This window comes from Sminthopsis crassicaudata, chromosome 3, assembly GCF_048593235.1.
Source record: "Sminthopsis crassicaudata isolate SCR6 chromosome 3, ASM4859323v1, whole genome shotgun sequence".
In the NCBI taxonomy this organism is placed as follows: domain Eukaryota; kingdom Metazoa; phylum Chordata; class Mammalia; order Dasyuromorphia; family Dasyuridae; genus Sminthopsis; species Sminthopsis crassicaudata.
Window position 1 is genome coordinate 447,779,019 of NC_133619.1, and position 25,105 is coordinate 447,804,123.

The 25,105-nt window shown below is 31.3% G+C and overlaps 1 protein-coding gene across 1 annotated transcript in view; it reads left to right on the forward strand.

Moving 5' to 3' along the window:
* Positions 1–25,105, forward strand: part of TTC21B (tetratricopeptide repeat domain 21B) — an 89,987-nt gene that overhangs the window by 16,996 nt on the left and 47,886 nt on the right. Inside the window, exons 7-15 of the mRNA XM_074303217.1 lie at positions 180–264; positions 4,847–4,945; positions 5,930–6,122; positions 10,536–10,633; positions 10,952–11,152; positions 12,269–12,398; positions 13,943–14,100; positions 18,625–18,846; positions 22,013–22,251. Coding sequence (XP_074159318.1) covers positions 180–264; positions 4,847–4,945; positions 5,930–6,122; positions 10,536–10,633; positions 10,952–11,152; positions 12,269–12,398; positions 13,943–14,100; positions 18,625–18,846; positions 22,013–22,251 — 1,425 coding nt within the window. The remainder of the gene's footprint in view (positions 1–179; positions 265–4,846; positions 4,946–5,929; positions 6,123–10,535; positions 10,634–10,951; positions 11,153–12,268; positions 12,399–13,942; positions 14,101–18,624; positions 18,847–22,012; positions 22,252–25,105) is intronic.

Genomic DNA, 25,105 nt, shown 5'->3' on the forward strand with positions numbered 1-25,105 from the left:
TTCTTTTAACACTAGTAAATTAGCTTCATTTACGAGTTCTATTCTCTCTTTTTGGGAAGTCGTATTACCAAGTTAAAATTATGAATTTGGGTCAGTATAACCAAAGATCTATATAATCATGCCCTAAGTAAAGGGAAAGCACATTTATTTTTAATAATTATTGGAATATTTTCCTACAGGATAATTCAGCAAGATAACCAAAATGTGGAATCCCTGAGAATGCTAGCCCTTTACCATTTATGTAGGGAGGGAAATATACAAGAGGTAAGTGTCTTAAAGTACTTAATATTCCTTGTTAGCAAATGATTAAATATTGATGCCTTTCATTGTAATCCATGCATTTTAACCTTATGGACTAAATGAATTTTGAATAGCCTCCTAATTGGCTTCCTTCTAGTTTCTTTTCTTTCTACTCCATGCAACTGCCAAATTAATATTAATACAAATCAGTGATGAAACCTAATTAGATGCTATATCATTGTCATGATCATCATCATCAATAGCAATATCTCCAGCTTAATCTCAGATGTTTCATTCAACAGAAGACATGAAAAATTTATTATCAAAAAAATGAAAACACTGGCCAATTTCTTCAAATGTAAGGTAGTTATTTATATACTCCATACAAAGTCTTCACATATAATTAGCATAATCTATAAACATCTACCATAAAACAACATATTGGCTAAGTAACAAAATTAATTTACCAAAAAGTTCTGGTGGTAAAAATTGTTACATAGTACTTATTATTATCATTATTGTTGTTGTTGCAAAAGTAGCCCCAGAATAATAGATAATATTTATAATTCTTTCATTGATTATATATAATGCTGTGACATTTATATTGCTGTTGTTGATTATTGTAAAACTATTGACTTGTGTTTTCAGTCATAGTTTATTTGTATAAAAATATATCTGGTGAAAATGCAAGTTTGCGATATTGGAAAACTATTCTCTGTTTAAAAATCAGTACAATAATGTCAGGAATAATTTCTAGAAAATGTGCAACTTTTCAAGGAGACAATTTAAGCCCATTATGGTTTTATTTAGCTTTAAATCCATTATTACCTTTCCTAAATAAAATTAAATAGGTTTTTCCAAAGTAAAGAAGTTGAACCAAAGCATATTATTGAATTATAATAAAATATCTATATAAATGATATCAAACTATATAACTCACACTAAAATACTTTAAACTCTCTTTTATCTCATAGAATCTTTGTCTAATGATATAAAAACATTTGGATTCACTGGAATAAAATCTCAATGTATATGAATAACTAATAGAGATTGAAAATTTTTTGCTTGAATCTAAAATTTATATTAAATCATTAGGTAAAGGTGATATCTACAAAACTATCAAAGAGAAGCCTATGGCTTAAAAAAAACAAAAAAAAACTTACTGATACTCTGAAATCTAAGCTGAAAGAAAGTCATTTAAAACAATAGTTCCATAATACTATACTTCTATACTTAATGTACACTTTTTAAGTTTTAAATGAATTATGCCAAAATAACAAAAATCTTTATCACATAAACTAAATACAGCTATAGAAAGGCAGTTATAGAAAGATAAACATTTCTTTACCAAAAAGGAGAAAGAGGACTAATCAAATACATTACTAGCCTGGGATAATAACAGGGGATATATATCACTGGATTTGTCAAATGTAACATAGTTTCCTTCCGAATGGAGTCTATGAAACAGCTAAAATCCAACAGTGATCTAAAAAGGCCCTCCATATTGGTAAAATGCACTTGAATCCCACCCATAATGTATGGACAAACATCAAATACTCAGATTTCTTTGTGGAACTGCATGAATTTATATATTGCTGTGTTTTTTCACTTAATCATTTTTCAACAATTAAACAATGTTTTCTCTCTCCTTAACCTCCCTCCCTGAACTGGAAAAAATCTCCATATTGGCCATGTCTAAAAGTATGTTTGATTTTGCATATGTAGTCTAATTATCACCTTTCTGTCACAGTATTCATAAACTGCTTCATCTTTGATTGTATGAAATCATGGTTGATCCTAAATAGCATTGATCAGGTCTTTCAAAATTGTTCATTTTTATAATGTTACTATAATAGTATAAATAGTTTTCCTGGCCTGTTCATTTTTCTATCTGTTTATACAAGTTTTCCCAGATTTTTTTTTTTGAGACCATCTCTTTCAGCATTTCTTGAGGCATAATAGTACTCCAATATATTCATAATTTATCCAAGTGCCCAAAAGGCAGCACCTTAGTTTCCAACTCGTTATCACTATGAAAATAACAACTATAAACATTTTTACACATTTGTAATAGGTAATAATAACTAAAATGTATATAGTTCTTGCTATGTGCTAGGCACTGTAGTAAACACTCTCCAGTTATCTCATTTATTCCCTACAACAACCCTAAGAAATAGCTGCTAATATTCTAATTTTATAGATGAGAAAAGTGATGCAAACAGAGATTAAGTGATTTCCTCAGGGTCACAGAGCTAGTAAGTCTCAGAAACCAGATAGCACACCAGCCACTAAACCCCCCTAGATACATTTAAGATCTTTTCTTTTTTTTTTAATATGTTTTCAGTATAAGCTTGGTACAAAAGAATTCATAGTTTAGCAACTTTATAGTTGTAGTTCTAAATTACTTTCCCAAATTATTGAACCAATTCATGGCTCTATCAGCAGTACATCATTGTGCATATTTTCTCATAGTCACTCTAGCACTTGTAATGTTCCTTTTTCATCAACTTTGCAATTCTGATAAATATGAGGTAGAATTTCAGGGTTGCTTTAATTTAATTTCTTTAATTATTGGTGGTTTTTAAAATTGTTGTATGCTATAGATAGCTTAGACTTCCCTTCATAACTCCCTTTTCAATTCTTAAGATTATCATTTGGGGCTCTTATTCTTGTAAATCTGAATAAACTCCATATATATATATTGGAAAAGAGATCTTTATCAGAGAAACTTGTTGCAAATATTTTTCCTAGTTAACTTTTTCCCTTCCAATTTTAATTAGGTTTGTTTTGTAAAAAGTTTGAATTTTGTATAATCAACATTTTCTATTTTATCTTACGTGATGCTCTAGCTCTCATTTTGTCTTTACATTGGATTTATTTGTGCAAAATCTTTTTAAATTGTATGTAATCACAATTGTCTATTTTATCTTCTATTATTCTTGCTATCACTTGTTTAATCATTATCTCTTCCACTAAATAAAAATATAAAAGGTAATTTCTACTTTATTTCTTTATCTTGTTTATAATATGACCTTTCGTTATCTACATCAGATATCCATTTGTAGCTCATTTTGGTATATGGTGTGAGGTCTACACTTAATTTCTGCCAGATTGTTGTCCAGTTTTCCTGGCATTATTTGTCAAAAATTTAATTCTCTCCCTAGAAGCTGTGGTCTTTGGATTTTTCCAAACACTAGGCTAAAAGGTTCATTTGCTTCCATAGACTGTGAAGTTAATCTGTTGTACTCATCAATCCCTATATTTTTTAACCAATATCAAAATATTGTGATGATCACTGCTTTGTAACCAGTTTCACTCCCTGATATCTCAGCCTCTTTTTTTTTAAATTATTTTTCTTGATAGCCTTGACCTTTTCTTCTTCCAGATGAATTTTGTTATTGTTTTTTCTAGTTCTATAAAGTAATCATTAGGTAGTTTGATTATTGTGACACTGAATATTCAAATTAATTTAAATAATGTCATTTTTGTTATGTTAACTTGGATTATCTATGGACAATTAATATTCTACTTTTTTCTGTCAACAGTAGTTTGTAGTTGTATTTATGAAAAAATTTTAAAATAGCAATATAAGACTAGATCATTGCCACCAGAAATTATAGAAGAATCAGTGCATTTAATTAAAAAGCTTGAATTTAAATAATTTTAAAAAGGCTTTTCTTTTAAATTTTTTATCAAAACAATCTATAAACTTAAGTACTAATAGATATTTTATGAACTAATCTTAGATAATAATAATCTAGATTAGGCAAGGAAAGTAGCAAATGTATCATATCACTCCAAGTTTTTAAAAACTTGTCACCTGCCAAATTTCTGGTAAAATATGATCTGGTGGCTAGAATTATATATCAAAATATCTCTGTTTTTTTATATGTTGACAAAAAAAAAAGCCTGTTTTAAGGAAATGTCTTCAAAATATTCTGGAGAACTCAATCAAAAAATCTTCTAGAACCAGATTGTTTTCACAAACTAAACCATTGTCCACAATTGCCTGGACTTATCATCAATCCATAAAAACTTAAGAACAATAGATTTAATAGGTATTAGAATATTAATGTTTTAATCTCCACATGAAATAAAAAGAAATGCCTTTATGTTTTAGAGACCAAAAAGAAACTAAAGTCATGGAGGAAACAAGATGATAGGCATGTTATCCTTGTCCTCTCTCGTAGTAAGGGTACCTTCAGGGAGCTTATAGAAGATGAACTTAGATCCTAAAACTTGTATTCAATTACAAAAACTAGTTGTTTTGTTCACTTGTACAAAAGTCTAAAAATATTGAATATAAAAGAATGAAAGCAGGATAACAATTTGTTTCTGTTCTGTTTTTTTTTTTTTTAATCTCATCAAAAAAGGTGAAAATGACAATCTCTTATATTTAAGAAACACTGATAATATGATTTTAAATGTACCTAATGTGTGTGTGTATATATATATATATGTGTGTGTGTGTGTGTGTGTGTGTGTGTGTATATATATACATCAAAGCATAATGTGGCAATATTTGTATATTTCATAAATACATATAGACTTATAACTTCTTTTTGGCATATATTTTACAATTTTACTATTTACATTTTTGTTCTAGGCTACCAACAAGCTGGGAGATTTAATTAGAGCATTAGATATAATGGAACCACATAACGCTCAACTTTTTTACAACATGGCATTAACTTTCTGCAGAACTGTAAGAATTTAGATTTCCTTAGGTTCTAAAGCAGGATACATATATTTTTCTTTTTCTCTAAGATTTAAAAATAGGATGGCAATTACTACATAGCAGTAATTTAACACTTTTAACTTGTAAGGAAAACATTATTGACATTCTTTACTCTTAAAGGTATCCTTTTTTATTCAATTAAAAATATATATTGCTGTATTCTAGCATTGTGCTGGGAGAAGCTGTGAGGCAGGAAGGAAGAATACAAAGATGAATGAAACATTGTCTTTGCTCTCAAAGAGTTCCACTATAAGGAAGAATGATATTTAAATAAATACCTGATGATTTAAAAGTTTTATGAAAATTCCAGAAGAAAAAATTTTTACAAAGGTTCTATGAAGGAGACTGCATTTGCACTGAACCTCAAAGGATAGCTATAGTTTAAATTTAAAAATTTTACAGGAGAAAATGATTCTTAAATATTATCATTGATGTTTTCATGTGTTTACTATAAATTTTATGTTTGGAAGAGTTTGTGTAGCCTAATGAGGAAATTTGTATGCAAAAACTCAGTTTTCCAAAATTTTCTTTTTGCTTAGCAAATGGGGCATGTTCAGTTCATTCAAGTTTAAATTTTTTCTTTATTAATCACAACTTAATTTATTTTTGAAAATGTTGGTAATTTTAAATGATTTTTTTAACATTTGTATAGCTTTAAAAGTATTACTTTACAGTACCACTTGGAAGGTGGTACATTTAATCTAGCAATATTACTATTGTAAATAATATTGTCCAACTTGATCATGAAGATGGGGTAATAAATTTGAGGCAACCTACTTGGAATAAATATTACTTTGAAGGGTAGTTCTCATATAAATTTATAACCTCTAGGATGATCATTAAAAGTCTAATTAAATTACTTCATTGAAATATATATATACTTAAGAGAATTTTGCACATGAGTAATTATAGTTAATTTCCTCACAATATTCCTGTTTTATTTTGTTTTAGTGTGGAAGGAATCAATTTATCCTTCAGAAAACTCAAGTACTAGTTGAAAGAGCATTTGGTTTAACTCCTCACGATGCAGAATTTGCTACAGAACTTGGATATCAAATGATATTACAAGGAAAAGTTAAAGAAGCACTTAAATGGTATAAAACTGCAATGACACTTGATGAGACCAGTGTGTCTGCACTAATTGGTATGATAGTACATCTTTCAACTTTTTCTTAATGTTGTTAACTCAAAAGAATTATTGACTGCCTAATATTCCATTTAAAATTCTTTAAAAAGAATTAATGTAATATTTATTATTCATAATATGTATATAATACATTTATTCCTAATTTTTAAAAACTTTAAGTGCCCCTACAGAGTCCTACTCTAATAATATATTACATAATAGAAGTAATCTAATTTCTCAAAGGCTGTACTAGTGATAAGGTTTAGGGAACTAAAATGAGATTAGGGTTTCTGATGATCAGGGAGTTAAATGATAAGGTCTAGTGGCAGGTTCAGGGTTCAAGGAACCAAATGGAAAGGTTTGGCTCCCCTGAGCCCCCTTGGGATTTAGTGCAAGAGTAGAGAGTTTTGGGGGAACTCCCTTCTGGCGGCGCAGAGATTCTCTGTAAAGGAATTTACAGACCCCAAAACCTAGATTGGTAAAAGAGGTTTATTATAGGAATTAGGAAGTAAGGTTAGAAATTCTGACAGAGAGGCATGAAGTCTGGTTAGGGAAATAGGTGAGGGTAAAGAGAGGGTGGCACTGGAAAAAAATATTCCAGTGGACAGAGGCTCCTTGGCATAGCAAGCATGGCATAGCTGGCATGTTTGGAACTTCTGCAAAGAGAGGATTTTAAATTGGCTCTTTTTATAATAGGAGCATTAACTACGTGGGTGGAGTTCTACAATCTGGGATTCAGCTTGAGCTGAATTTGAATAGAATTAATGAGTTTCTTCAATTCTGTAGGATTGGAATTCCTTTCCTAGCTAACACTTTCCTAGCTAACACTGAGGCAAAGTTGAAGGAGATTTTCTCCTTCAAGAATTTTTAGAATTTCGGAGTCCCCTCTTCATTAGCAAAGTATAAACCCTGAGAAGGTCCACTATGCAGAAAATAATTCAAGTATTAGCAAAATACTATGTTTGTTTTTAGAGGATCATTGCTAGTAGGCTTTCCATTTGATGATGAATCTTTTGGCCATGACAACTTGTGAAACAAAGAAAAATGAAAAATAGACCTTATTACTGTGCCACCTATATTTTGTAGTGATAACAGCAAAGTAATGAAAATGAAGACAAAAGATGCTAAAAAGATCATAAAATTTTTAACATTTTAAAATAATAATTTATGCTGTTGGCACTAAAAAATTAAGATTCTTTCCCAATAAACGAGTACATATATCCCTACAGAAATTAATCATATGAATTGTGGCATTATCACTATAAATGAAACCAGAAGACAGGAGAATACCATAGTTAAGTGGAAGCATGGCTCAGTTTCTTTAAAGAAGCAGAGAAGAAAAAATTGTCAGAATTGGTTTTATTATGCAATGAAAAGCAGTAAGAAACATTTAATTGGATATTCTTTAGTTTCTTGCTGTAGTTCAAAATTTGTCAAAAGATCAACATGAAAATAACAACCTTATGGATCAATATATCTTATTTTGGAGAAAGAGGTAGAAAAATTAAATGGAAAACTTAATAAGTAAGATTCAGTAAATCTCTGTTGATTTCATACCAAAGTGGGAATAGTTAGAAAAGTGAAAAACATATTGGAAAACTTGAGGGCATAATAAATAAAAAACACCAAGATCTTTTTTTGTAGACGACAGAATCCTCACAGCTGTGCATCATGGACTTAATCTTTGAGAAAACAATCTGAATACATGGAACAGAGCAAGCATCAACTAACATCATTTAAAAGTCATTGGCTTTGATTATATCTTTTCAGGGAAGAAATGTCCCATTTTGGCTGTGGGAGCCATTCATTCACCAATAATTTAAGTGATACAATGTATAAGACTTATGCTAAGCATTGGGAATGCAACTACAAAACAGTCTTTTCTTTTGCTCTCAAGGAGTTTATCATGGGGAAGTAGTGTGTACACAGATAATGAGATACACAATAGAGGATTATTCCTTAATCATCTATCTGTTATAGTCAGACTTGTTTGAGCAAATTAAAAAATTAATACAAAAACTTGAAAAATAAAAGTGAGGGAAAAAAAGATGTTTAATTAAAATAATTCCTATTTGATATATTTAAACAAATTATTGGTACTGGAAAGTGAGAAATAAGATGGAAGATTTATTAACAGGAATTAGAGTAATTACATAGTTATTTAACTGTTATTGCTTCAATAATCACTTAATAAGTTTCTGTTGTGTACTTGTGCTTGGCACTATGGATAAAAGGGGGGAAAAAAAGCATAAAGCCATTTCTGCTCTTAGTGCATTTACATTCCATCGGAAACAAAGCCATGTATACAGAAAATTAAATGTAAAATTTATGCAAAGTAATTGTTGGAGGAATGGTATTAGAAGTTGGGGGAAAAGGTTTTCACCTTCTTATAGGGAGTCTGTCTTGAAGCGAGAGATTCCTTAAGACAGGGGTGAGGAAAACATACATTCTGAACATGGTGAATAAGCTGTTCAGAGGCACCATGATGAGAAATGGAATGTCCTCAATAGAAGTAATTTAGTCTGACTTGGAATATAGAGTGAAGGAAGGAGAATAAGATGCATTACACATGGAAAAGTAGGGTGAAGTAATATTGTGAAGGGCTTTCAAATCTAAGCATGGGTATTAGTACTATATCCTTAAGACAAAAGAGAGCTTCTTATTCTTCTTGAGAAAGGGAGTATTGTGGTTAAAATTTATGATTTAGAGATATCAGTTTTGCACACTTGTAGAAGATGGATTGGAAAGGGAATTGGATACTGAGAAACTAATCAGAAGACTATTTCAATAAAGGACCAAAGAGAAAGAGCACTGGACTTAAATTTGATTAACCTAAGATCATATCCCATCTCTGCTGTTAATGAATGACTTGTAAAATACAGGTTTGTTCAAACCAGTTTTCCCCACCTTTATTTCCCCATCTCTACAGGGGTATTTAAAATAGATGATTGGCAAAATCCCTTCTATCTCTAACATACTATAACAATTTACTTAGTCTTGGTCTCCAGTTTTCATACCTGAAAATAGAAATGTGAACTATTAAGCTTTCTTTTATGTTCAGGTGACTGGACACAAAAAAGAACCTGAAATATATCTTAGTGAAGACATAACATATTTACAGCAAGGAGATTTAAAATATAAACTCATTTCTAAAATCTCAGATTTATTAAGAAAAATCTAGAGGTACAGAAATCCATCATACCTTTGCAAATCTCTTAATCAAAGCCATTTTTCTCACACAACTTACAGTATTTTTCCAAAAAAGACAGAATTCCACAGTAAGGAAACATAATAAGAAAGTTCAGATAATTGATTCAAAAATAATCATCACTTCAATTTTTGGTGGCCCCTGAGAATTGCTTTCCTAAAACCATCAAATTCCTCTTTAATTACTATCTTTTAGGTTTCTCTTCTCCCGCTGTTGAAAATTAGATGAGCTCTGGAGATATTTCTTTTAACAAATGAATCAGAAAGCTGATAGCATTGTTTTCTAGAAACAATCAGCAAAAGAATAAATCAAGCCCCAATTTATAGCATTTGATGATTTCTGAGGTATAAGTATATTGAAAATTTAGAAAGCTAGAGCCCATAAAAGCATTTGCTATATACCCTTAATTATAGATAAGTTGCTAATCTGTATTGATAAAGTTTTCCTCATCAAAAATTTATCTGCATTGATGAAATCACAGGTCCAGACCAAAGTAGCAGTATTGAGCTAATAGAAAAATGTAATAGTTTTGAATAGCTTTCAGTTTTAATTTTTTTTAATGTTTTCCCCCCTCTTTTTTCTGTGTTCTACCTAAGCAACAGAGGAGGATAGTTTTGAGAGGCAATTATGTGCAGTAAAACAAATATGGGGGCATGCTTATGCAAGTTCTCCTACATAGACTCACTATATCCAAGTCATTTTGGCTGAAAGAAACTTTTCCATTTTTATATAATGGTTGATGGGAAAATAAAATTACTTGCATGTCTATAGCATGTGCCTATGGTCCCTATTTTATCAATTCTATAAGTTCTAAATTCTGTTCTGTAAAATTTGAATTGTTTATACATTGGGGGGGGAGTTGGGGATGATGCTTATTTTACTATTTTTCATCTAATTATTTAATTCCTTATAATCAAGTACCAAAGAACATTTCAAAATGATTTTTGGAGAAAATATTTTATTATATGCAGCATACAACAAAATATTATTTTCTCCAAATATAAAGTCTTTTTTAATCTAATTTATGATTAAATATCTCAAGGTAAATACCATTTTCTTTTGTGTAAGCTACTAAATAATAAGAAACTGACCACACCATTCTCTCTTTTTGGCAAAATTTGACAAAATAATATTTTACTTCAGTCTGAAGTTCCTTGAGTTGATTTTGGTTTGGAGCTATTACTAAGATGATACTGAGTTTGAATAGTTTTCCTCTTTTATAGGAATTATTCGATGTCAGCTAATAGAAGGGCAAATACAGGATGCAGGTCATCAACTTGAATTCCTTAATGAAATTCAGCAGTCCATTGGGAAAACTGCGGTAAGATTTTATTTCAGCTAGGTACTTGTAGTTAATAATGCAAGGCAAATGATTTTAAAAAATGAGACTTAAAATCAAGCTTTCTGTTTAGTAAAGACAGTATTTTATCAATACATAATAGTTTTTTTTAACATCAAGCAAGTTATTTGTTTATTAGCTATGTGCAAAATTATATATGACTGAAAGATTTTTAACTTCAAATATGGAAGTTAATGATTATATTAGAGCATAAAAATGACTCATTAATAGCATTTTATATGTTTACTTCAAATCTCAATCAAGTACAATATTCCTAAATAAAACTACTTATTCTTTTAGGAACTGACCTTTTTGCATGCAGTACTAGCCATGAAGGAACATAAACCACAAGAAGAGGTTATTAATTTGTTGAATGATGTCCTGGATACACATTTCTCTAACTTGCAAGCCTTACCATTTGGTATACAATATTTTGAAAAGTTAAATCCTGACTTTTTATTAGAAATTGTTACAGAGTATCTGAATTTCTGTCCAACTCAGGTAAGTAATATTGGTTCCCTTTATTTTAGTGACTGATTTAGTTGAAACTCATAAAGAGTATCTAGCCTCCCTGTTAGTTCATAATAAAACTGAGCCCATGTATCTGATTTTTTTGTATCAAGAGTGTTATTACCACTATTTCTTGAAATAATTCTAGAAATTTATTAGCAATAAGGCCAGAAAAAGAATTGAATAAATAAGCTTAGAGAAGAAAAGTGATCACTTTTTGCAGATTATGTTATTTTACTAATAAATCATCTAAATATTCAACTAAAATTAATTGAAAAAATAACTACTATAATATATGACAAAACTACCTAAATTAATTTACAAATCCATTGTCCTGCTAATCATACTACCATAGGATTATTTTAGATAACCAAACAAAATACTAACAACATGAAAGTGAACAAAACAAAAGGTATCTCAAAGGAAATCATGAGGAGATATATCATACGAGGCTACACAGCAGTGATGATTTTTTAATGGATATATATTTTAAAAAGCAGAAATTGATCAGTGAAACAGAAACATAAGATACAATATCATAATTCAAATCAAACCCCAAACATCAATTATTGGGGAAAACTGTGAAGACCAAGTTAGCACCTGGATGCCTTAGAATCAGCCAGAGTCAGGATAAGCAAAAGTGCTTGGTCTTTGTTCTTGGTCGTTAGGGGCAGAAGTGAAGGGAATGAACACAAGCTCTCTATTACCTCCCTTCTCCTTGTCCACCACAAAGTGACTCTGGCTTGTCTTACTCCATCCCCTAATCCCTTCTACAATTTTCTATGTACACCAAAAGATCGAGGCAGCACAGAATAGTGGGAAGGGCAATTTTCCAAGCATATGCTAATAAAGTATTGTCCAGTGGGTAAATTAGCCTTAAGTGCTCGGTTGTCTGATTCCAGTGTACCTACTCAGAGTTTCAGCCCTTTACAGAAAATACTTCACTGTTTATCAAAAATGTCTGGGAAAATTGAACTTAAATATATTTCAGAGGTCAGACTTGAAACAAAGTCTTCTTGCAGAGAATAAGAATTTGTACATTCTGTTGGAGAAAAGCATTATGAAATTATGGTAAGAGTTAATCATCTAATTTGTTTTTATTGTTAGCCTGCAAGTCCTGGGCAACCACCTTCTCTGCTTCTCAGACACTGTGCCTCAGTCTTAGAGACTATTGTAAGAACTGTACCAGGTCTTCTGCAAGCTGTTTTCTTAATTGCAAAAGTGAAATATTTATCAGGTAGCTGTGTGTGTGTATGAACGTGTTTGTGTGTGTATGTGTGTGTGTATTTTTTAAAATTAAATTTCCTTAAGTGACATTTTTGCTCATTATATTGACAAAGTGAATTTTCAATGGGTTAAATAAATTATATGCTTGTCCTTTGTGTATATATTTTTTATTAAAATTAAAGTATATAATCATATCTTTAGATTTGATTAACTAGTATTAAACATTGACCATAAAATAGACTCTGGGAAAACACAATTAAATCAGGCTAGAGACTGTATGAGAACATCAAGTCTAGATTGGTGCTTCAGATACAAGCAGTTGTGACTACAAGTATTGTTTTGTAAATAATTGGAATACATTAAATAGTTACCAGCTTTTTAAACTTCTAAACATAGCAGAATCATCACAGAAGCTATTAGGTATAAATATAAGCACAGATAGCATTTAATATTTCTTTTTTAGGCTCAAACAGGTTTGTATGCTAAATAAAAATTAATTAGCCCTGAAGAGCTCTTAGGGAAGAAATTAGTTTTAAGGAGTTTACCATCTAATCCAGTAATTTTTATTATGTGGAATAGGGAAAGCACACTGGACTGTGAATCAGGAAACTTAATTTCAAAGCTTAGCTCTACCACTAGTAAGTTGCTCTGTGGTATACTGGGATTTGGTTATCCATTTTCTCTTCTATAAAAGTGAGAGTGGACTCAGTTATTAGTTTGCAATGCAAATGAAAAGTTTTAAGAATCAGCAAATTTTCTCAGTACTGTTGAAATTTTTGTCTTCACAGTAATTATTAATTAAATTATATACTCATATGACCAGACTTAGAAAAATTCATTTTGAAATCCCTAGACTAGATGCAAAGATCACCATCCCTCTAGGGTTCACTCCCTAATTTCTTATTCATGAATTATACTCATTGATGTTATTTTCATTGAACTACTTTTGTATGATAAAACTGAGGACTCCTTTACTGTGGTTAATTCATTCACTATTTTTTCTTTATCCTAAGAATTAATATATATTAACCACAATCTAGTGATACCTCAGTTAATGAATTTTGTAGGAATCAAACTCATTTAATTAAAGATTTCCTGGGTACCATATCTTCCCTCCAGAAAACAAAAACTTTCACATGTGTTCCAGCTAAATGAGCATTGAATACAACTGTGCAGGGCAAAAATATTTTCATAAGCTATTATCATTTGTGAACTCTACCAAGTCATTGGTAGATAAAAGTCTTCAATATCCCTTGACTCCTAGGATTATCACCAACCTGTTACCTTTTAGGCCAAGCTCTAACCTTTCTTATCAGAACTGAAAAGGAGCTCATGATAGTATAAATAATTTATCTTTTGACTAACATGAATTAAAGATATAGTTTTATAGTATAGAACAAATCTGACCAACCTGTAGCTTTGTCTTTGTGATAAAAGAACCAATCATTCAGAGATATGTTTTGAATTAACAGTTGTCTCCTATAGAAATATTCCTAAATTCTTAAATGTTTTAATTACAGTTTTCTGTAATTAATGTTTTGTTTGCATTATTAGGTGATATTGAAGCATCCTATAGTAACCTTCAGCACTGCCTAGAGCACAATCCTTCCTATGCAGATGCTCATCTTCTTATGGCTCAAGTTTATTTATCTCAAGATAATTTTAAATTGTGCTCTCAATCTCTTGAACTTTGTCTGAGTTATAATTTTGAGGTGAGTTCTCTGGACTTAAATAGGTTGACTATTACTCTCCATGGAACTTAAAGTAAATTTTAAGAATTATTTAATTTTAAAGCAATTTTTCCCTTATAATTTAAGTTTACCTTATACATTTTATTTTAGAGTGAAATAAGAATTGTTAAATTAATTCAGACCTCTTAAACCATAAAAAAAATTTTGGTAAATCCTGTCACTGGTTTTATATAATGACTGAGAAATTTTGAATTGTGTATAATGTATTTTGTAGAATGATGTCATAATTAAGTTCTATCTTGTCATTTTGGGGTTTTTGTTTATTTTTTTGTTTTGAAACTTCTTATTTATTTATTTTTAACACATATTTTCTTGTCATCTTGAACATAATTTCATGGCATAAGTAAGCGTGTAGATACACTATATTTTGTCCTAGTTATTTATATATAATTATCCTCTAGTGTCCCTTGGCATTGAAGAGTGAGTTCAGTTTTAAACTTATTTCAAAGGAAAAGGCTAATCATCATGTAACAATGTAGGGATTACACAATCTTCTAGTAATAATCATTTATAGAATTTTATAGATTCTTATAGAATTTAATCATCAGACATTTTGGTAAAACATCAAAGTTACAAATAGGGAGTACAACATATTCTATTTCATAGAAATAACAAACAGGTCTCATATCCTTACTCTTCAAAACAGTGAACCTTATTTTTCATTATTTGTTGTCTTCTTTACTGGCTTTATGTCTCAGTAGTGCCCGAGTTACTCCTCTCTATGCTTACTTTCTTAGGAGTCTTTGCAGTCTCCAGTGTAAAAGCCAGTCTCTTGTAACTTTTATATATAGGGGTAGCATTAAAAGGTTTATTTGAATAAAGTATGCTGTAAATTTTTAGAAAGAAAAAAGGACATAATTAATTTTACATTACATTCCTAAACTCTGCCCTTCCTCAAAAAAAAAATATGTTTAGTGTCCAGAAACTCAAATAACACTTGACTACTGTGAATGTTCTGTGATTTTATTCATGTGGGTTTTTCACAAATGATAATACTTTTTATCCTGCTTCTATATTTGTTATATAATAAATCTTTCATAGAGAATCTCCATCAACACATTTTGCTAGAATCCTCTTTTTTAAAAAGTAAGGTTTATAAGTTATTGAAATTATTCATTTCTTTCTTTTCTCTATTACTCTGATTCATCCCAATACTGTCTTTTCTGACTATACATATCCTTGATATCTTTTTTTTTTTTTTTTTTTTAAGATAATTGGGGTTAAAGTTACAGGCCCAGAGTCACACAGCGAGGAAGTTTTAAGTATCTGAGGCAAGATTTGAACTCAGCGCCACCTAGCTGCCCCATATCTTTGATATCTTTTGCTCTAATTCTAAAAATGTCATCACCCTTCACATGTTCCACTCTTGATTACCATGAATATTTCCATTGTCCTTTGAGTTTTTAATAATTTTATTCTTTTAAGATTATGTTATCAAGATTCCTACTAAAACAAAATAGGTCTTTGAAAATGGGTATGTTGGTAAATTTGAACACATTTTCCAAAATACAATGCATCCTGATTTCAATTTTAGATCCCTCTCATTCTCTCTCTGAAACATTATTCAAGATGTATGTTAGGGCAAATTCACTGAGCTGATACATTTGTGGCAATGTGCATTTTTAATTCACTTTTTTGTGTGAATGACTAGATCAGTTGCCTTTAAATTACAGTGGAATTAACTGATGAGACTTCAAAGTGTTTCAAGTTTTGACACTAGGTTATCCTTTGTCTCCCATTTGAAGAACTTTACCATTGATGGGAAATACTTCTGTTCAGATCTTACGCAAGACATTTTCCATGATATTGGTGAACATTTGGGTTGAGTACTTCATTCCATTTCTATATTTATTAGTTATCATTGCACAAAGTTATTTCTGTAATCATGTCCATAATAGAGTTTTGTGTAATTTTGAAAAAGATAAAGTATGCTTATCTGAGAAGAGCTTTTAAAACTACATTTTACTCTTCTGAGCCAAATAATTTTTTCCCTTGTGTAACAGATGTTTTTCTTTTTTTAAAAAATGATGTATTTTGATGCCTTTTTTCTTTAAGTCACTTTTCTGATTTCCTTAAGAATGAACCTTCTTTTGTTTATTATCTACCATGTACCAGACGATGTGATAAAGAGTAGAAATACAAAGAAATCTTTCATTCTAGGAGCTCACAATCTAGTGGAAAAAGGGAAGGTAGAATAACAACATAAAAAAACAACTCTATAAAAAGAGAGTATATGCAGGATAAATTACAATCAGGAAAGATTTCCTATAGGCACATCAAAAGGCAGAAATGAGGAGAGAACATTCCAGACATAAGGTCTTAGTGAAAATACATGGATAATGTGGTGTAGGAACATCAAGGAAAACAGTATCACTAGTCAAAAAGTAAAATATAAGAAGATTAGAAAGATAGACTTCATCCAGGTTATTGAGGGTCAAGCCAAAAAGCATTTTCATTGGTCTTGGGGTTAATAGGGAATCACTGGAGTTTATTAAATAAAAGGATAACGTGGTCATACCAGTGCTTTAGTAGATCTCTTTGATTACTTAATGGAAGATGGATTGAAGTAGGGAGAGACTTAAGGCAGTGAAACCAACCAGAAAGCTATTGCATTATTTCAGGTGTGATATGATTTGAGGGTAGCACCAGCAGCAGAGATTGAGAAATGTACCACAGACGTTACAAAGGTAGAACTCTCAGGCCTTAACAGTATATTGGATATATTGGTGAAAGCGTGAAGGATGAAAGATAGCACCAGTGTGGTGAACTTAGATGACTGGATGATGGTGCTCTAACAATTATAGGGAAATTAAGAATAATTAAAAATTGGAGGGGAAAGATACTGAATTCATTTTTGAACACATTGGATTTAAGAATTCTATGGACATCAAGTTCAAGATGTCTCATATATAATTGGATATGTGAAATCAAAATTCAGAAGAGGTTAGGGCTGGATAAATAGATCTTAGAATCATCGATATTGAGATAATAGTTAAAACCATGTGAGCTGGTGAGATTATCAAATGAAATGAGAAGAGAAGGATAATACCTTCTAGGATATCTGTGTTTATAGGAACAGCATGAATGAAGGAGTGGTCAGGGAGGAGGAAAACTGTTGTGAAAATCAGAGAATAGATTATCAAGGAGAAATGACTGATTGATGGTCTTAAAGTTTCAGAGAAGTAGAGAAGGATGAGAATTGAGAAAAAGCCATTAAATTTAGCAGGTAAGAGATGATTGGTAATTTTGAAGACTTGTTTCAGTTTTTGTTGAATAATGAAGTCAAAAGGCAGACTGCAGACAGTTATAAAGAAAATAAGGGAAGTTGAGATATCAGTTGTAGATGTGCTTCTCCAGGAATTTAACCAGGAAAGCAAGGAGATGTATATAGAGTGAAAGCTAATGGAAATGGATGGATCATGAGTGAAAGTTTTCAAGAATGGGTGAGTTGTGGGCAAAAAACAACAGCAGATAAAACCATCCAATACAGTAGCTGTGACAGTATATCTGACTGCTGTAAAATTAAGAGGTGTGTTTCATTATCTCTTCTCTGGGTATCTACATTGATTTTTCCATTATTCAAGCTTCATCTTCCTTTTAGTGATTTTATTTTTTCACTTACTTTGTTGTAATCTTTTCATGTTTCATTTTTCATTATTTCATACAGATTTCCCATGTTTCTCTGAATTCTTCAAATTTGTCATTTCACACCACAAAATAATATTGTTACATTCTTATATCAGTGGGTAAACACAAGTAATTTGCTGCTGAAAAAAGAGCTGCTCCAAATGCTTTCTCAAAATCTTTTTCTGTAATTCTCAGTCATCTTTATGATTTATAAAAATACACTTGGCTTTAGGAAACTGCATATGAAAGCTTATCTTATACTCCCTTATAATTTCATTTGGAATGTCTTCAATGTATGCATAAACAGTTTTCATAAAGGTTTTATATAAAGAGATGAGAAAGCAGATATATGGATCAATAATTGTTAATGTCTTAAGTGAATTGTTGTACACGAGCTTTTTTCTATTTTTTAAGTTTTCTTCTCTTCAAGATATCTTGAGATTTTATCTTTAAGGACTTTATCACCTCCAGTACAAACTTCTTTATATACTTCTTTACCATGAGAACCCATAAAACTCAACAGCACTTTCTGAATGATAGTTCTATTAAAGGTTGTTGGGGCTTATGTTTTTAGTCTTTATGAAAATGAAAGTAAGCAATCTTACTGCTCTGTAGGGGATGGACATTTGGAGATCTTCAGTAGTGATGATTTCCTTATATTTGTCTTCCTTAAGTGAATAGCATATGAAAGTGAAAAAGAAGGAAATCAAATCTCATTACCAAAAAAAAAAAGAAACTTTGTTTTTTTCCTAAATAATTTCATTCATCTTAAATGTATATTAAGATTGTAATGTGTATTGTTATTTTAACATTTTAAAATTATTACCAAATAATTAAAGTATATCAAAATATTTTCAGATAAGAGAATATCCTTTATATCATTTAATAAAAGCCCAGGCACAGAAGAAAATGGGACAAATAGCAGAAGCTGTTAAAACTTTGCATATGGCAATGAGTTTACCTGGGATGAGAAGAATTGGAGCTTCAAAATTTAAATCCCAAAAGTGTGAGGTTGATTCAAGTCATCGTTTGTCAATCTTTCTTGAGTTGGTAGATGCTCATCGCTTAAATGGAGAACAGGTAGGTAGAGATGTAATTCAGAGAAATTGGTCAGTAGTGTTATTGGTCAATCTTATTTAACAATGAGCACAAAATAAGAATCATTCCTTTCTGCCAACAGATTCAAAAAAAACTTTTTTATTACCTTGACTTAGAGCCACCTGCATTTTATTTTAGAAGAAACTTACTTCTAAAGTATAATTTAGAATAATTTAGTAGATTTAAAATTGGAAGGAGTCTCAAATGCCATGTAGTCCATCCTTTTATTTTATAGTTGAGAAAACTGAGCTCTAGGGAAGTTTAGAAATTTGTCCAATTCAATGTCATACAGAATATTAACCCAAGCCCTCTTACTCTAGAACTGATACTCTTGTCACTTTATCATATTGCATCTTATCTAAAAGCACACTAGTTTTAAGTAATATGAGGATATATAGGGTCTCTATACCACCTTGGCTACTATTGATTAAACACACTAATATTATAATGTTTCTATGATATTCAATTCAACAAATACTTACTTCTCTATTTATTTTGAGTTCACCACCATCCTTTGATCTCCCTGGTTTTTTATCCTTAAGTCCTCATTCTTCCTCTCCCAATATATCTAATCATTTGCCAAATCCTATCTTTCTCTTCTCCTCAACTCTCCCTTATGTTATGAAACTTGAACATATAATATTGATACTTCTTCAAACCTTTATCTCCTCCTTCCTCAACTTGATTATTTCCCATGACCCTTTCTATCACATCTTAGCTACATGGATCTTGCCTTCATCCATAAATGCTTCACTTTCAGGTTTATGACCTTTGATATACTTATCTGATCAAAATATGTTGTCATTCCCTCTGCCTTGCAAATCCAAATCCTGTTCTTCATGCTCACAATACTTTCCCAAGCCATCATCCCTGCCCTGGTTTTATTTTCCTTCCTTTCCTATTCTGATCCTATGGTAAACCAGTTCACTTCTACATTGTCCTTTTCTTTTTAAATCCCTTTCCTCCTTATGCTATCACCAGTGTGCTCTACTAAGCCTCATCCCTGGATAATTCCCATCCAATGCCTTTGCTTCTACTCTGTTACTGGTAAATGAAGTTCAAGAAAGTCACAAAACCATCCTTACTGAATCCATTTCAAATTTATATTATGTAAACTCAACTGGATCCTCATTGCAGCAAGGCAATCTTTTTTTTTCTTTCTAATTGGCTTACTGTTCTACTCACTACAGCAGTCCATTGCTCCTTGTCTACTAATTTGTCAGCTAAGAATCTTGCCTCATATTTTATTGAAAAAATTGAGACTTCACCAATGTGTTCTTCTTTTCCTTCCTCTTCAATTCACATCTCCCAGAAACCTTCTGCTACTATCTCCCCCTTCATTCCTCATTCCATAATAAGATGGCCCTTCTCCCTGGCAAGGCAAACTCCTGGACATGAACAAGTAATCCCATTCCATCCTGTCTTCTCCAGCAGATTGTCTCTTCTGTCATCTTTACTCTTTCACTTCAGAATCTTTCTGACTATTGCCTGCTTCTCTACTGCCTACAAATATACCCATATTTCTTTAATCCTTAAAAAATAATGACTTGATCCATTTTTTTTTATCTATGGTACCATTTCTTTCCTCCCTTTTGTGGTTAAATTCCTTGCAAAGGCTGTCTACATTAAGTGCTTCCACTTCCTCCCCTCTTAGATTCTTTTAAGTCTATAATATGGCTTCTGTCCACATCATTTAACTAAACTTAGTCCTTCCAAATTTACAAATGATCTTTTTATTTCCAAATCCTTTTCTTAATTCTCTTTCTTCTTGACCTTTCTACAACCTTTGACACAGTCAATAACCCTCTTATTCTTCTTGATATTCTATTTTCTATAAATTTTCATATTATTACTATTCTTCTATTTATCCCTCTACTTATCTAACCACTTCTTCTCAGGCTCCTTTATTGTATCTTCTTCCAGATCACATCCACTAAATATGATTAGTTTACAGAATTCTGTTCAGCTCTTGTCACTCTATACGATTTCATTTGATGAACTCTTTAGCTCCCATGAATTCAATTATCAGGTGAAATAGCATAAAGGAAGAAGAGAAAGTCTGCTAACGATTATGCTAATGATTCTTAAATTCCCCATCTACCACTGTAATCTCTCTGCTGATCTACATTCCACATTTCTATCTGCCTATTGTATATCTTGAACTAGATGTCTTACAACATCTTAAAATTAACTTGCCAAAAATTAATAAAAACTTTTTTTCCCAAATTCTCTCTTTTTTAACTTTCCCATTATTGATAAGAGTACCACTGTCCTACCGATCACTCACACCTACAATTTAGAGATCATACTTAGCTCACTCTTTCTCAACCCCCATAGGTTTTTCTGGGAACTGTTTTGCCTTTGTAATATCTCTAGCATACTCCCCACCTTCTGTCCTCTGACACTGCTACCATTCTGGTTCAGACCCTCATAATATCATACCTAGAATATTATTATAATCTACTGTTTGGTCTCTTTACTTCCAGACTCTTCCTACTCTAATCCATCTTTCACTTAGCTGCCAAACTTATGTTCTAAAGTTCCCATAAGTCTATGTATGTTATGCCTCTAATGAGTAAACTCAGTTGACTCCCTATGAGTTGCAGGTTCAAATAAGAAATTCTATTTGGCTTTTGAAGCCTAATTCTGACCTACCACTCCCCTACCTAAAATCCTACATTATACCTTATTATTTCACTGGAAAATACTGCTTAGAAATACTCTTCCATACTTATTAATTCTCTATATCTTTCCCTTATAAAGAGATTGTAGACATAGTCATCTTTTCAGATTCCCAATATCATCTTCATCTGTCTGTCACAAATTACCTACTTTTATACCATTTCACTAGAAATGCATGAGAGTTAAACTCTCATGCTTCTTCTCAGTATTATCACTATCTTCCTTTCTTTCTGATTGTCCCAGAGGAAGAAATTATTTTATGTCAGTCTTTCTGGGGGGTTTTTGGTAGGGTATGAACAACTTATTTTCTTTCTATCCTCTTATTCTGACATCTTAAATCAATCTTGTCCATGCCTTATTTATCTAGTTTAGTTTATATAATTTAATCATAATTGAAAATTTATACCTTCTGATGTACATTTATTTTTATACATTTTGAGATAATGTTTTCATTCCATCTGAATAGCATGAAGCAGCAAAAATTTTGCAAGATGCCATCAATGAATTTTCTGGAACACCTGAAGAACTGCGTGTTACTATTGCTAACGCAGACCTAGCTCTTGCCCAAGGAGAAGTTGAACGAGCCTTAAGCATGCTCCGAAATGTCACACCAGAGCAGCCTTATTTTATTGAAACCAAAGAGAAAATGGCAGACATTTATCTAAAACATAGAAAAGAGAAAAAATTATATGCCAGCTGTTACAGGTAAAATTATTACAATCTATTTTAAATTATCAGGTTGTCCCTAGAAAGTGGTTTCTTAAGTGTTTCTCCTTAAGGCAAAGTCTTCTCTGTTTATCTTTCCCCATTTTCCCTTACTTATGGTTATATTTTTTCCCCAATCCCCCTTTATGACAACATTTGTTTACAACATCTTCCTACAACTAATGATACATTCCAAAATCTCCTTCTAGACCCTGATTTTTTCTCTTACAAACCATCATTAACTGGAACTTTTCTAACATAGAACTTTTTTTAACAAAGATAATAATTCTGTTGCCTTTGCAATTCAAAATAGCATAGTAATACCTCAGTTATCTTAGATGTCAGATTTCAGAACCTAAATAGCCATGAATCTGTAAGAAGGTAAAATAATTTCCGGGTGTTGTCAACAGTAATAGCCAAAAGGAGATAAAAGAACAAGAGACAGGAGAAGGCTAAAGTAGCAATCAACATTACATGTAGTAGTAGATATAGACAAAAGACTAATCCCATAGAAAACAATTCACCTGCAAGAAAAGGGAAAAAGCATTTCATCCTAGAAAAACATAATCATTTAGAGGAACCCATGGAAAGGTCAATATAAAGCCCAAGTGTCCCCAGTAGCTTTTAAAAAATACTGTTCAAACACATTTTCATTTTTCACAATTTTGTATAATGAGAGTACTGAGTCATCAATAAATATTTATTGTATTTTGTTGACTGAATAAGATAAGTGTGGAATCAATTTTGAAAAAAATAATTCAAGATATTGAACATTTTTGAAATATCACTCCACAAGTTTAGTTACCTAGAAAATTCTAGAAAACTGCACATTTTGGTTTTCAAAATAATATAATAATATACTATTATATATATTATATTATCTCATGTATTTGGAAGAGGGATTTTATGGTCAAGGAATCTTTTAGCATAGATACTTTCTCCAAATAATGTTTTTAAGTTCATAAAATATGTAAAATTACAAAATAAATTATTAAAATATTTTTTAAAAAGTTCATAAACTCCAGGTTAAGAATGCTTGTATAGATTATAAGACTTCTAAGCGATACTATTTTTGAATATATTAACCTACTGAATGAAGCTCTAAAACATGGCAGGAGGATACGTGTTTACTCATAAGATCTAGTTGACAGTCCATTTGGAAAAAATGAAATGAATGAAAACTGCCTGTTTTTCAGTTTTATATCTAGCTAGATGTGGGAATATATCTGTACACAGATTTGAGACAGTCATTGCACGTGTACAGTGAGGTGAACACAGAATTTGAGTTGAGTTAAAATGCTTTCAATCATTCAAAGATTTACCCTAACACAATGACCCATTTTTAAAACTCAAATGTTCTCCTGGCCACAATCTTGTGATTTCAACTTTTATAACACCATATTATAAATCATCAGCAATACAGGGTATTACTGCATATTACCAAAGAATAATGGGAACATGAATAATAGGCACAAATTTGCTGTAGTTTATTTCTGGTCATAGTCTGTTCTTAACCAGTGATATAAAGGACTGGTAGGAAAGAAAAACAACAAACTTGTGAAATCATGGAGGGGTAATAGATAGACAGCCAATGTATTCCACTTATATTTAAGAAATGTAAAACAGTCATAATTTTTTCATTGTATTGGGTGGATCTTCTATGGAAGACCTATTGAAAAACAAGACAAGAATCCATGAATTAGTTGTAATATTCACTGATGAAGGGGGTACCCACATCAGTGAAATCATGGATCCACTGAATTACTGTAATAACACTGTAATATAAGATTATCCTCAGTTAACTGGCTGGAATCCTTAAGTAGAATTGCTTTGGTTTTGAGGAGAAAAAAAGCAAGTGATAGCAAATGCTTAAATATAAGGAATATAGTTCTCAAAAAGCAGTATTTAGAGTATTATTATAGCAAAACAGATTCAGATTCACTTCAGCTATACTCAGCTTTCCTTGGAGGCCTGCCATCTGGAATTGTCACAGAACCTAGAAGTAGGTTAGAAGATGTAAAAAAAAAAAAAAAAAAAAAAAAAAAAAAAACCTTTTGTTAATGAAATAGGATTCCTAAAGCACTAGGAAACAATGAAAACTACAAAATAATGTTGAAGAGTCTAAGATTATAACCACAATACTCAAAAACAATCCATTGACCAAAGAGAAAGAAACGTGCAGATTGGCTTGTATTGCCTGTAACAAATAAAGCTTTCTCAAATGAAAACTGAGAAGACTGTAAAAACACCATGGGACCCAAGAGATAAGAAAAGGGAATAGATTGTAAGAGATTAGAACCATAGAAAGTTATGGGGTCAGTGAACACCAGACACTATTGTTATCAGAGAAGAAAAGAGCTTGCCACAAAAATACAGTAGTATTTTCATGGGAACAGCAGTATTCTGTATCTCATCTGACTTTTCTGTCCTCTATGGAGCAGGAAGGGCATTAAAAAAACATTCATTTGCACCTTAATGTTGAGTAGTATGATTATATCAATTAAGCATTTTTTCAGTGCGTACTATTTGCCAGCTTAGCACAGTTAGACAAAGGCCTGAACTTAAAGTTCTTTTTCTGACAAATAGTGGATAAATATGTGACACTGGTAAAATTAATTAACAGTCTCCCACTACAAGACTTCCAAACTGGGAATTGCAGAGATGTTAACCTATATTAATAGAGGGAGTTTCCTCACCTAAGATTTACCTATAAGTCTCTGAAATCATAAATCCAGTCTCTATTCCTATCCTTGCATGCTAAATGCTGCACTGGATGCTGGGGACTAAATACATAGATGAAGAATGAAACAAGTCCCTTTTCTCAAGGATTAACATTCTGTTAAATGAGACATCT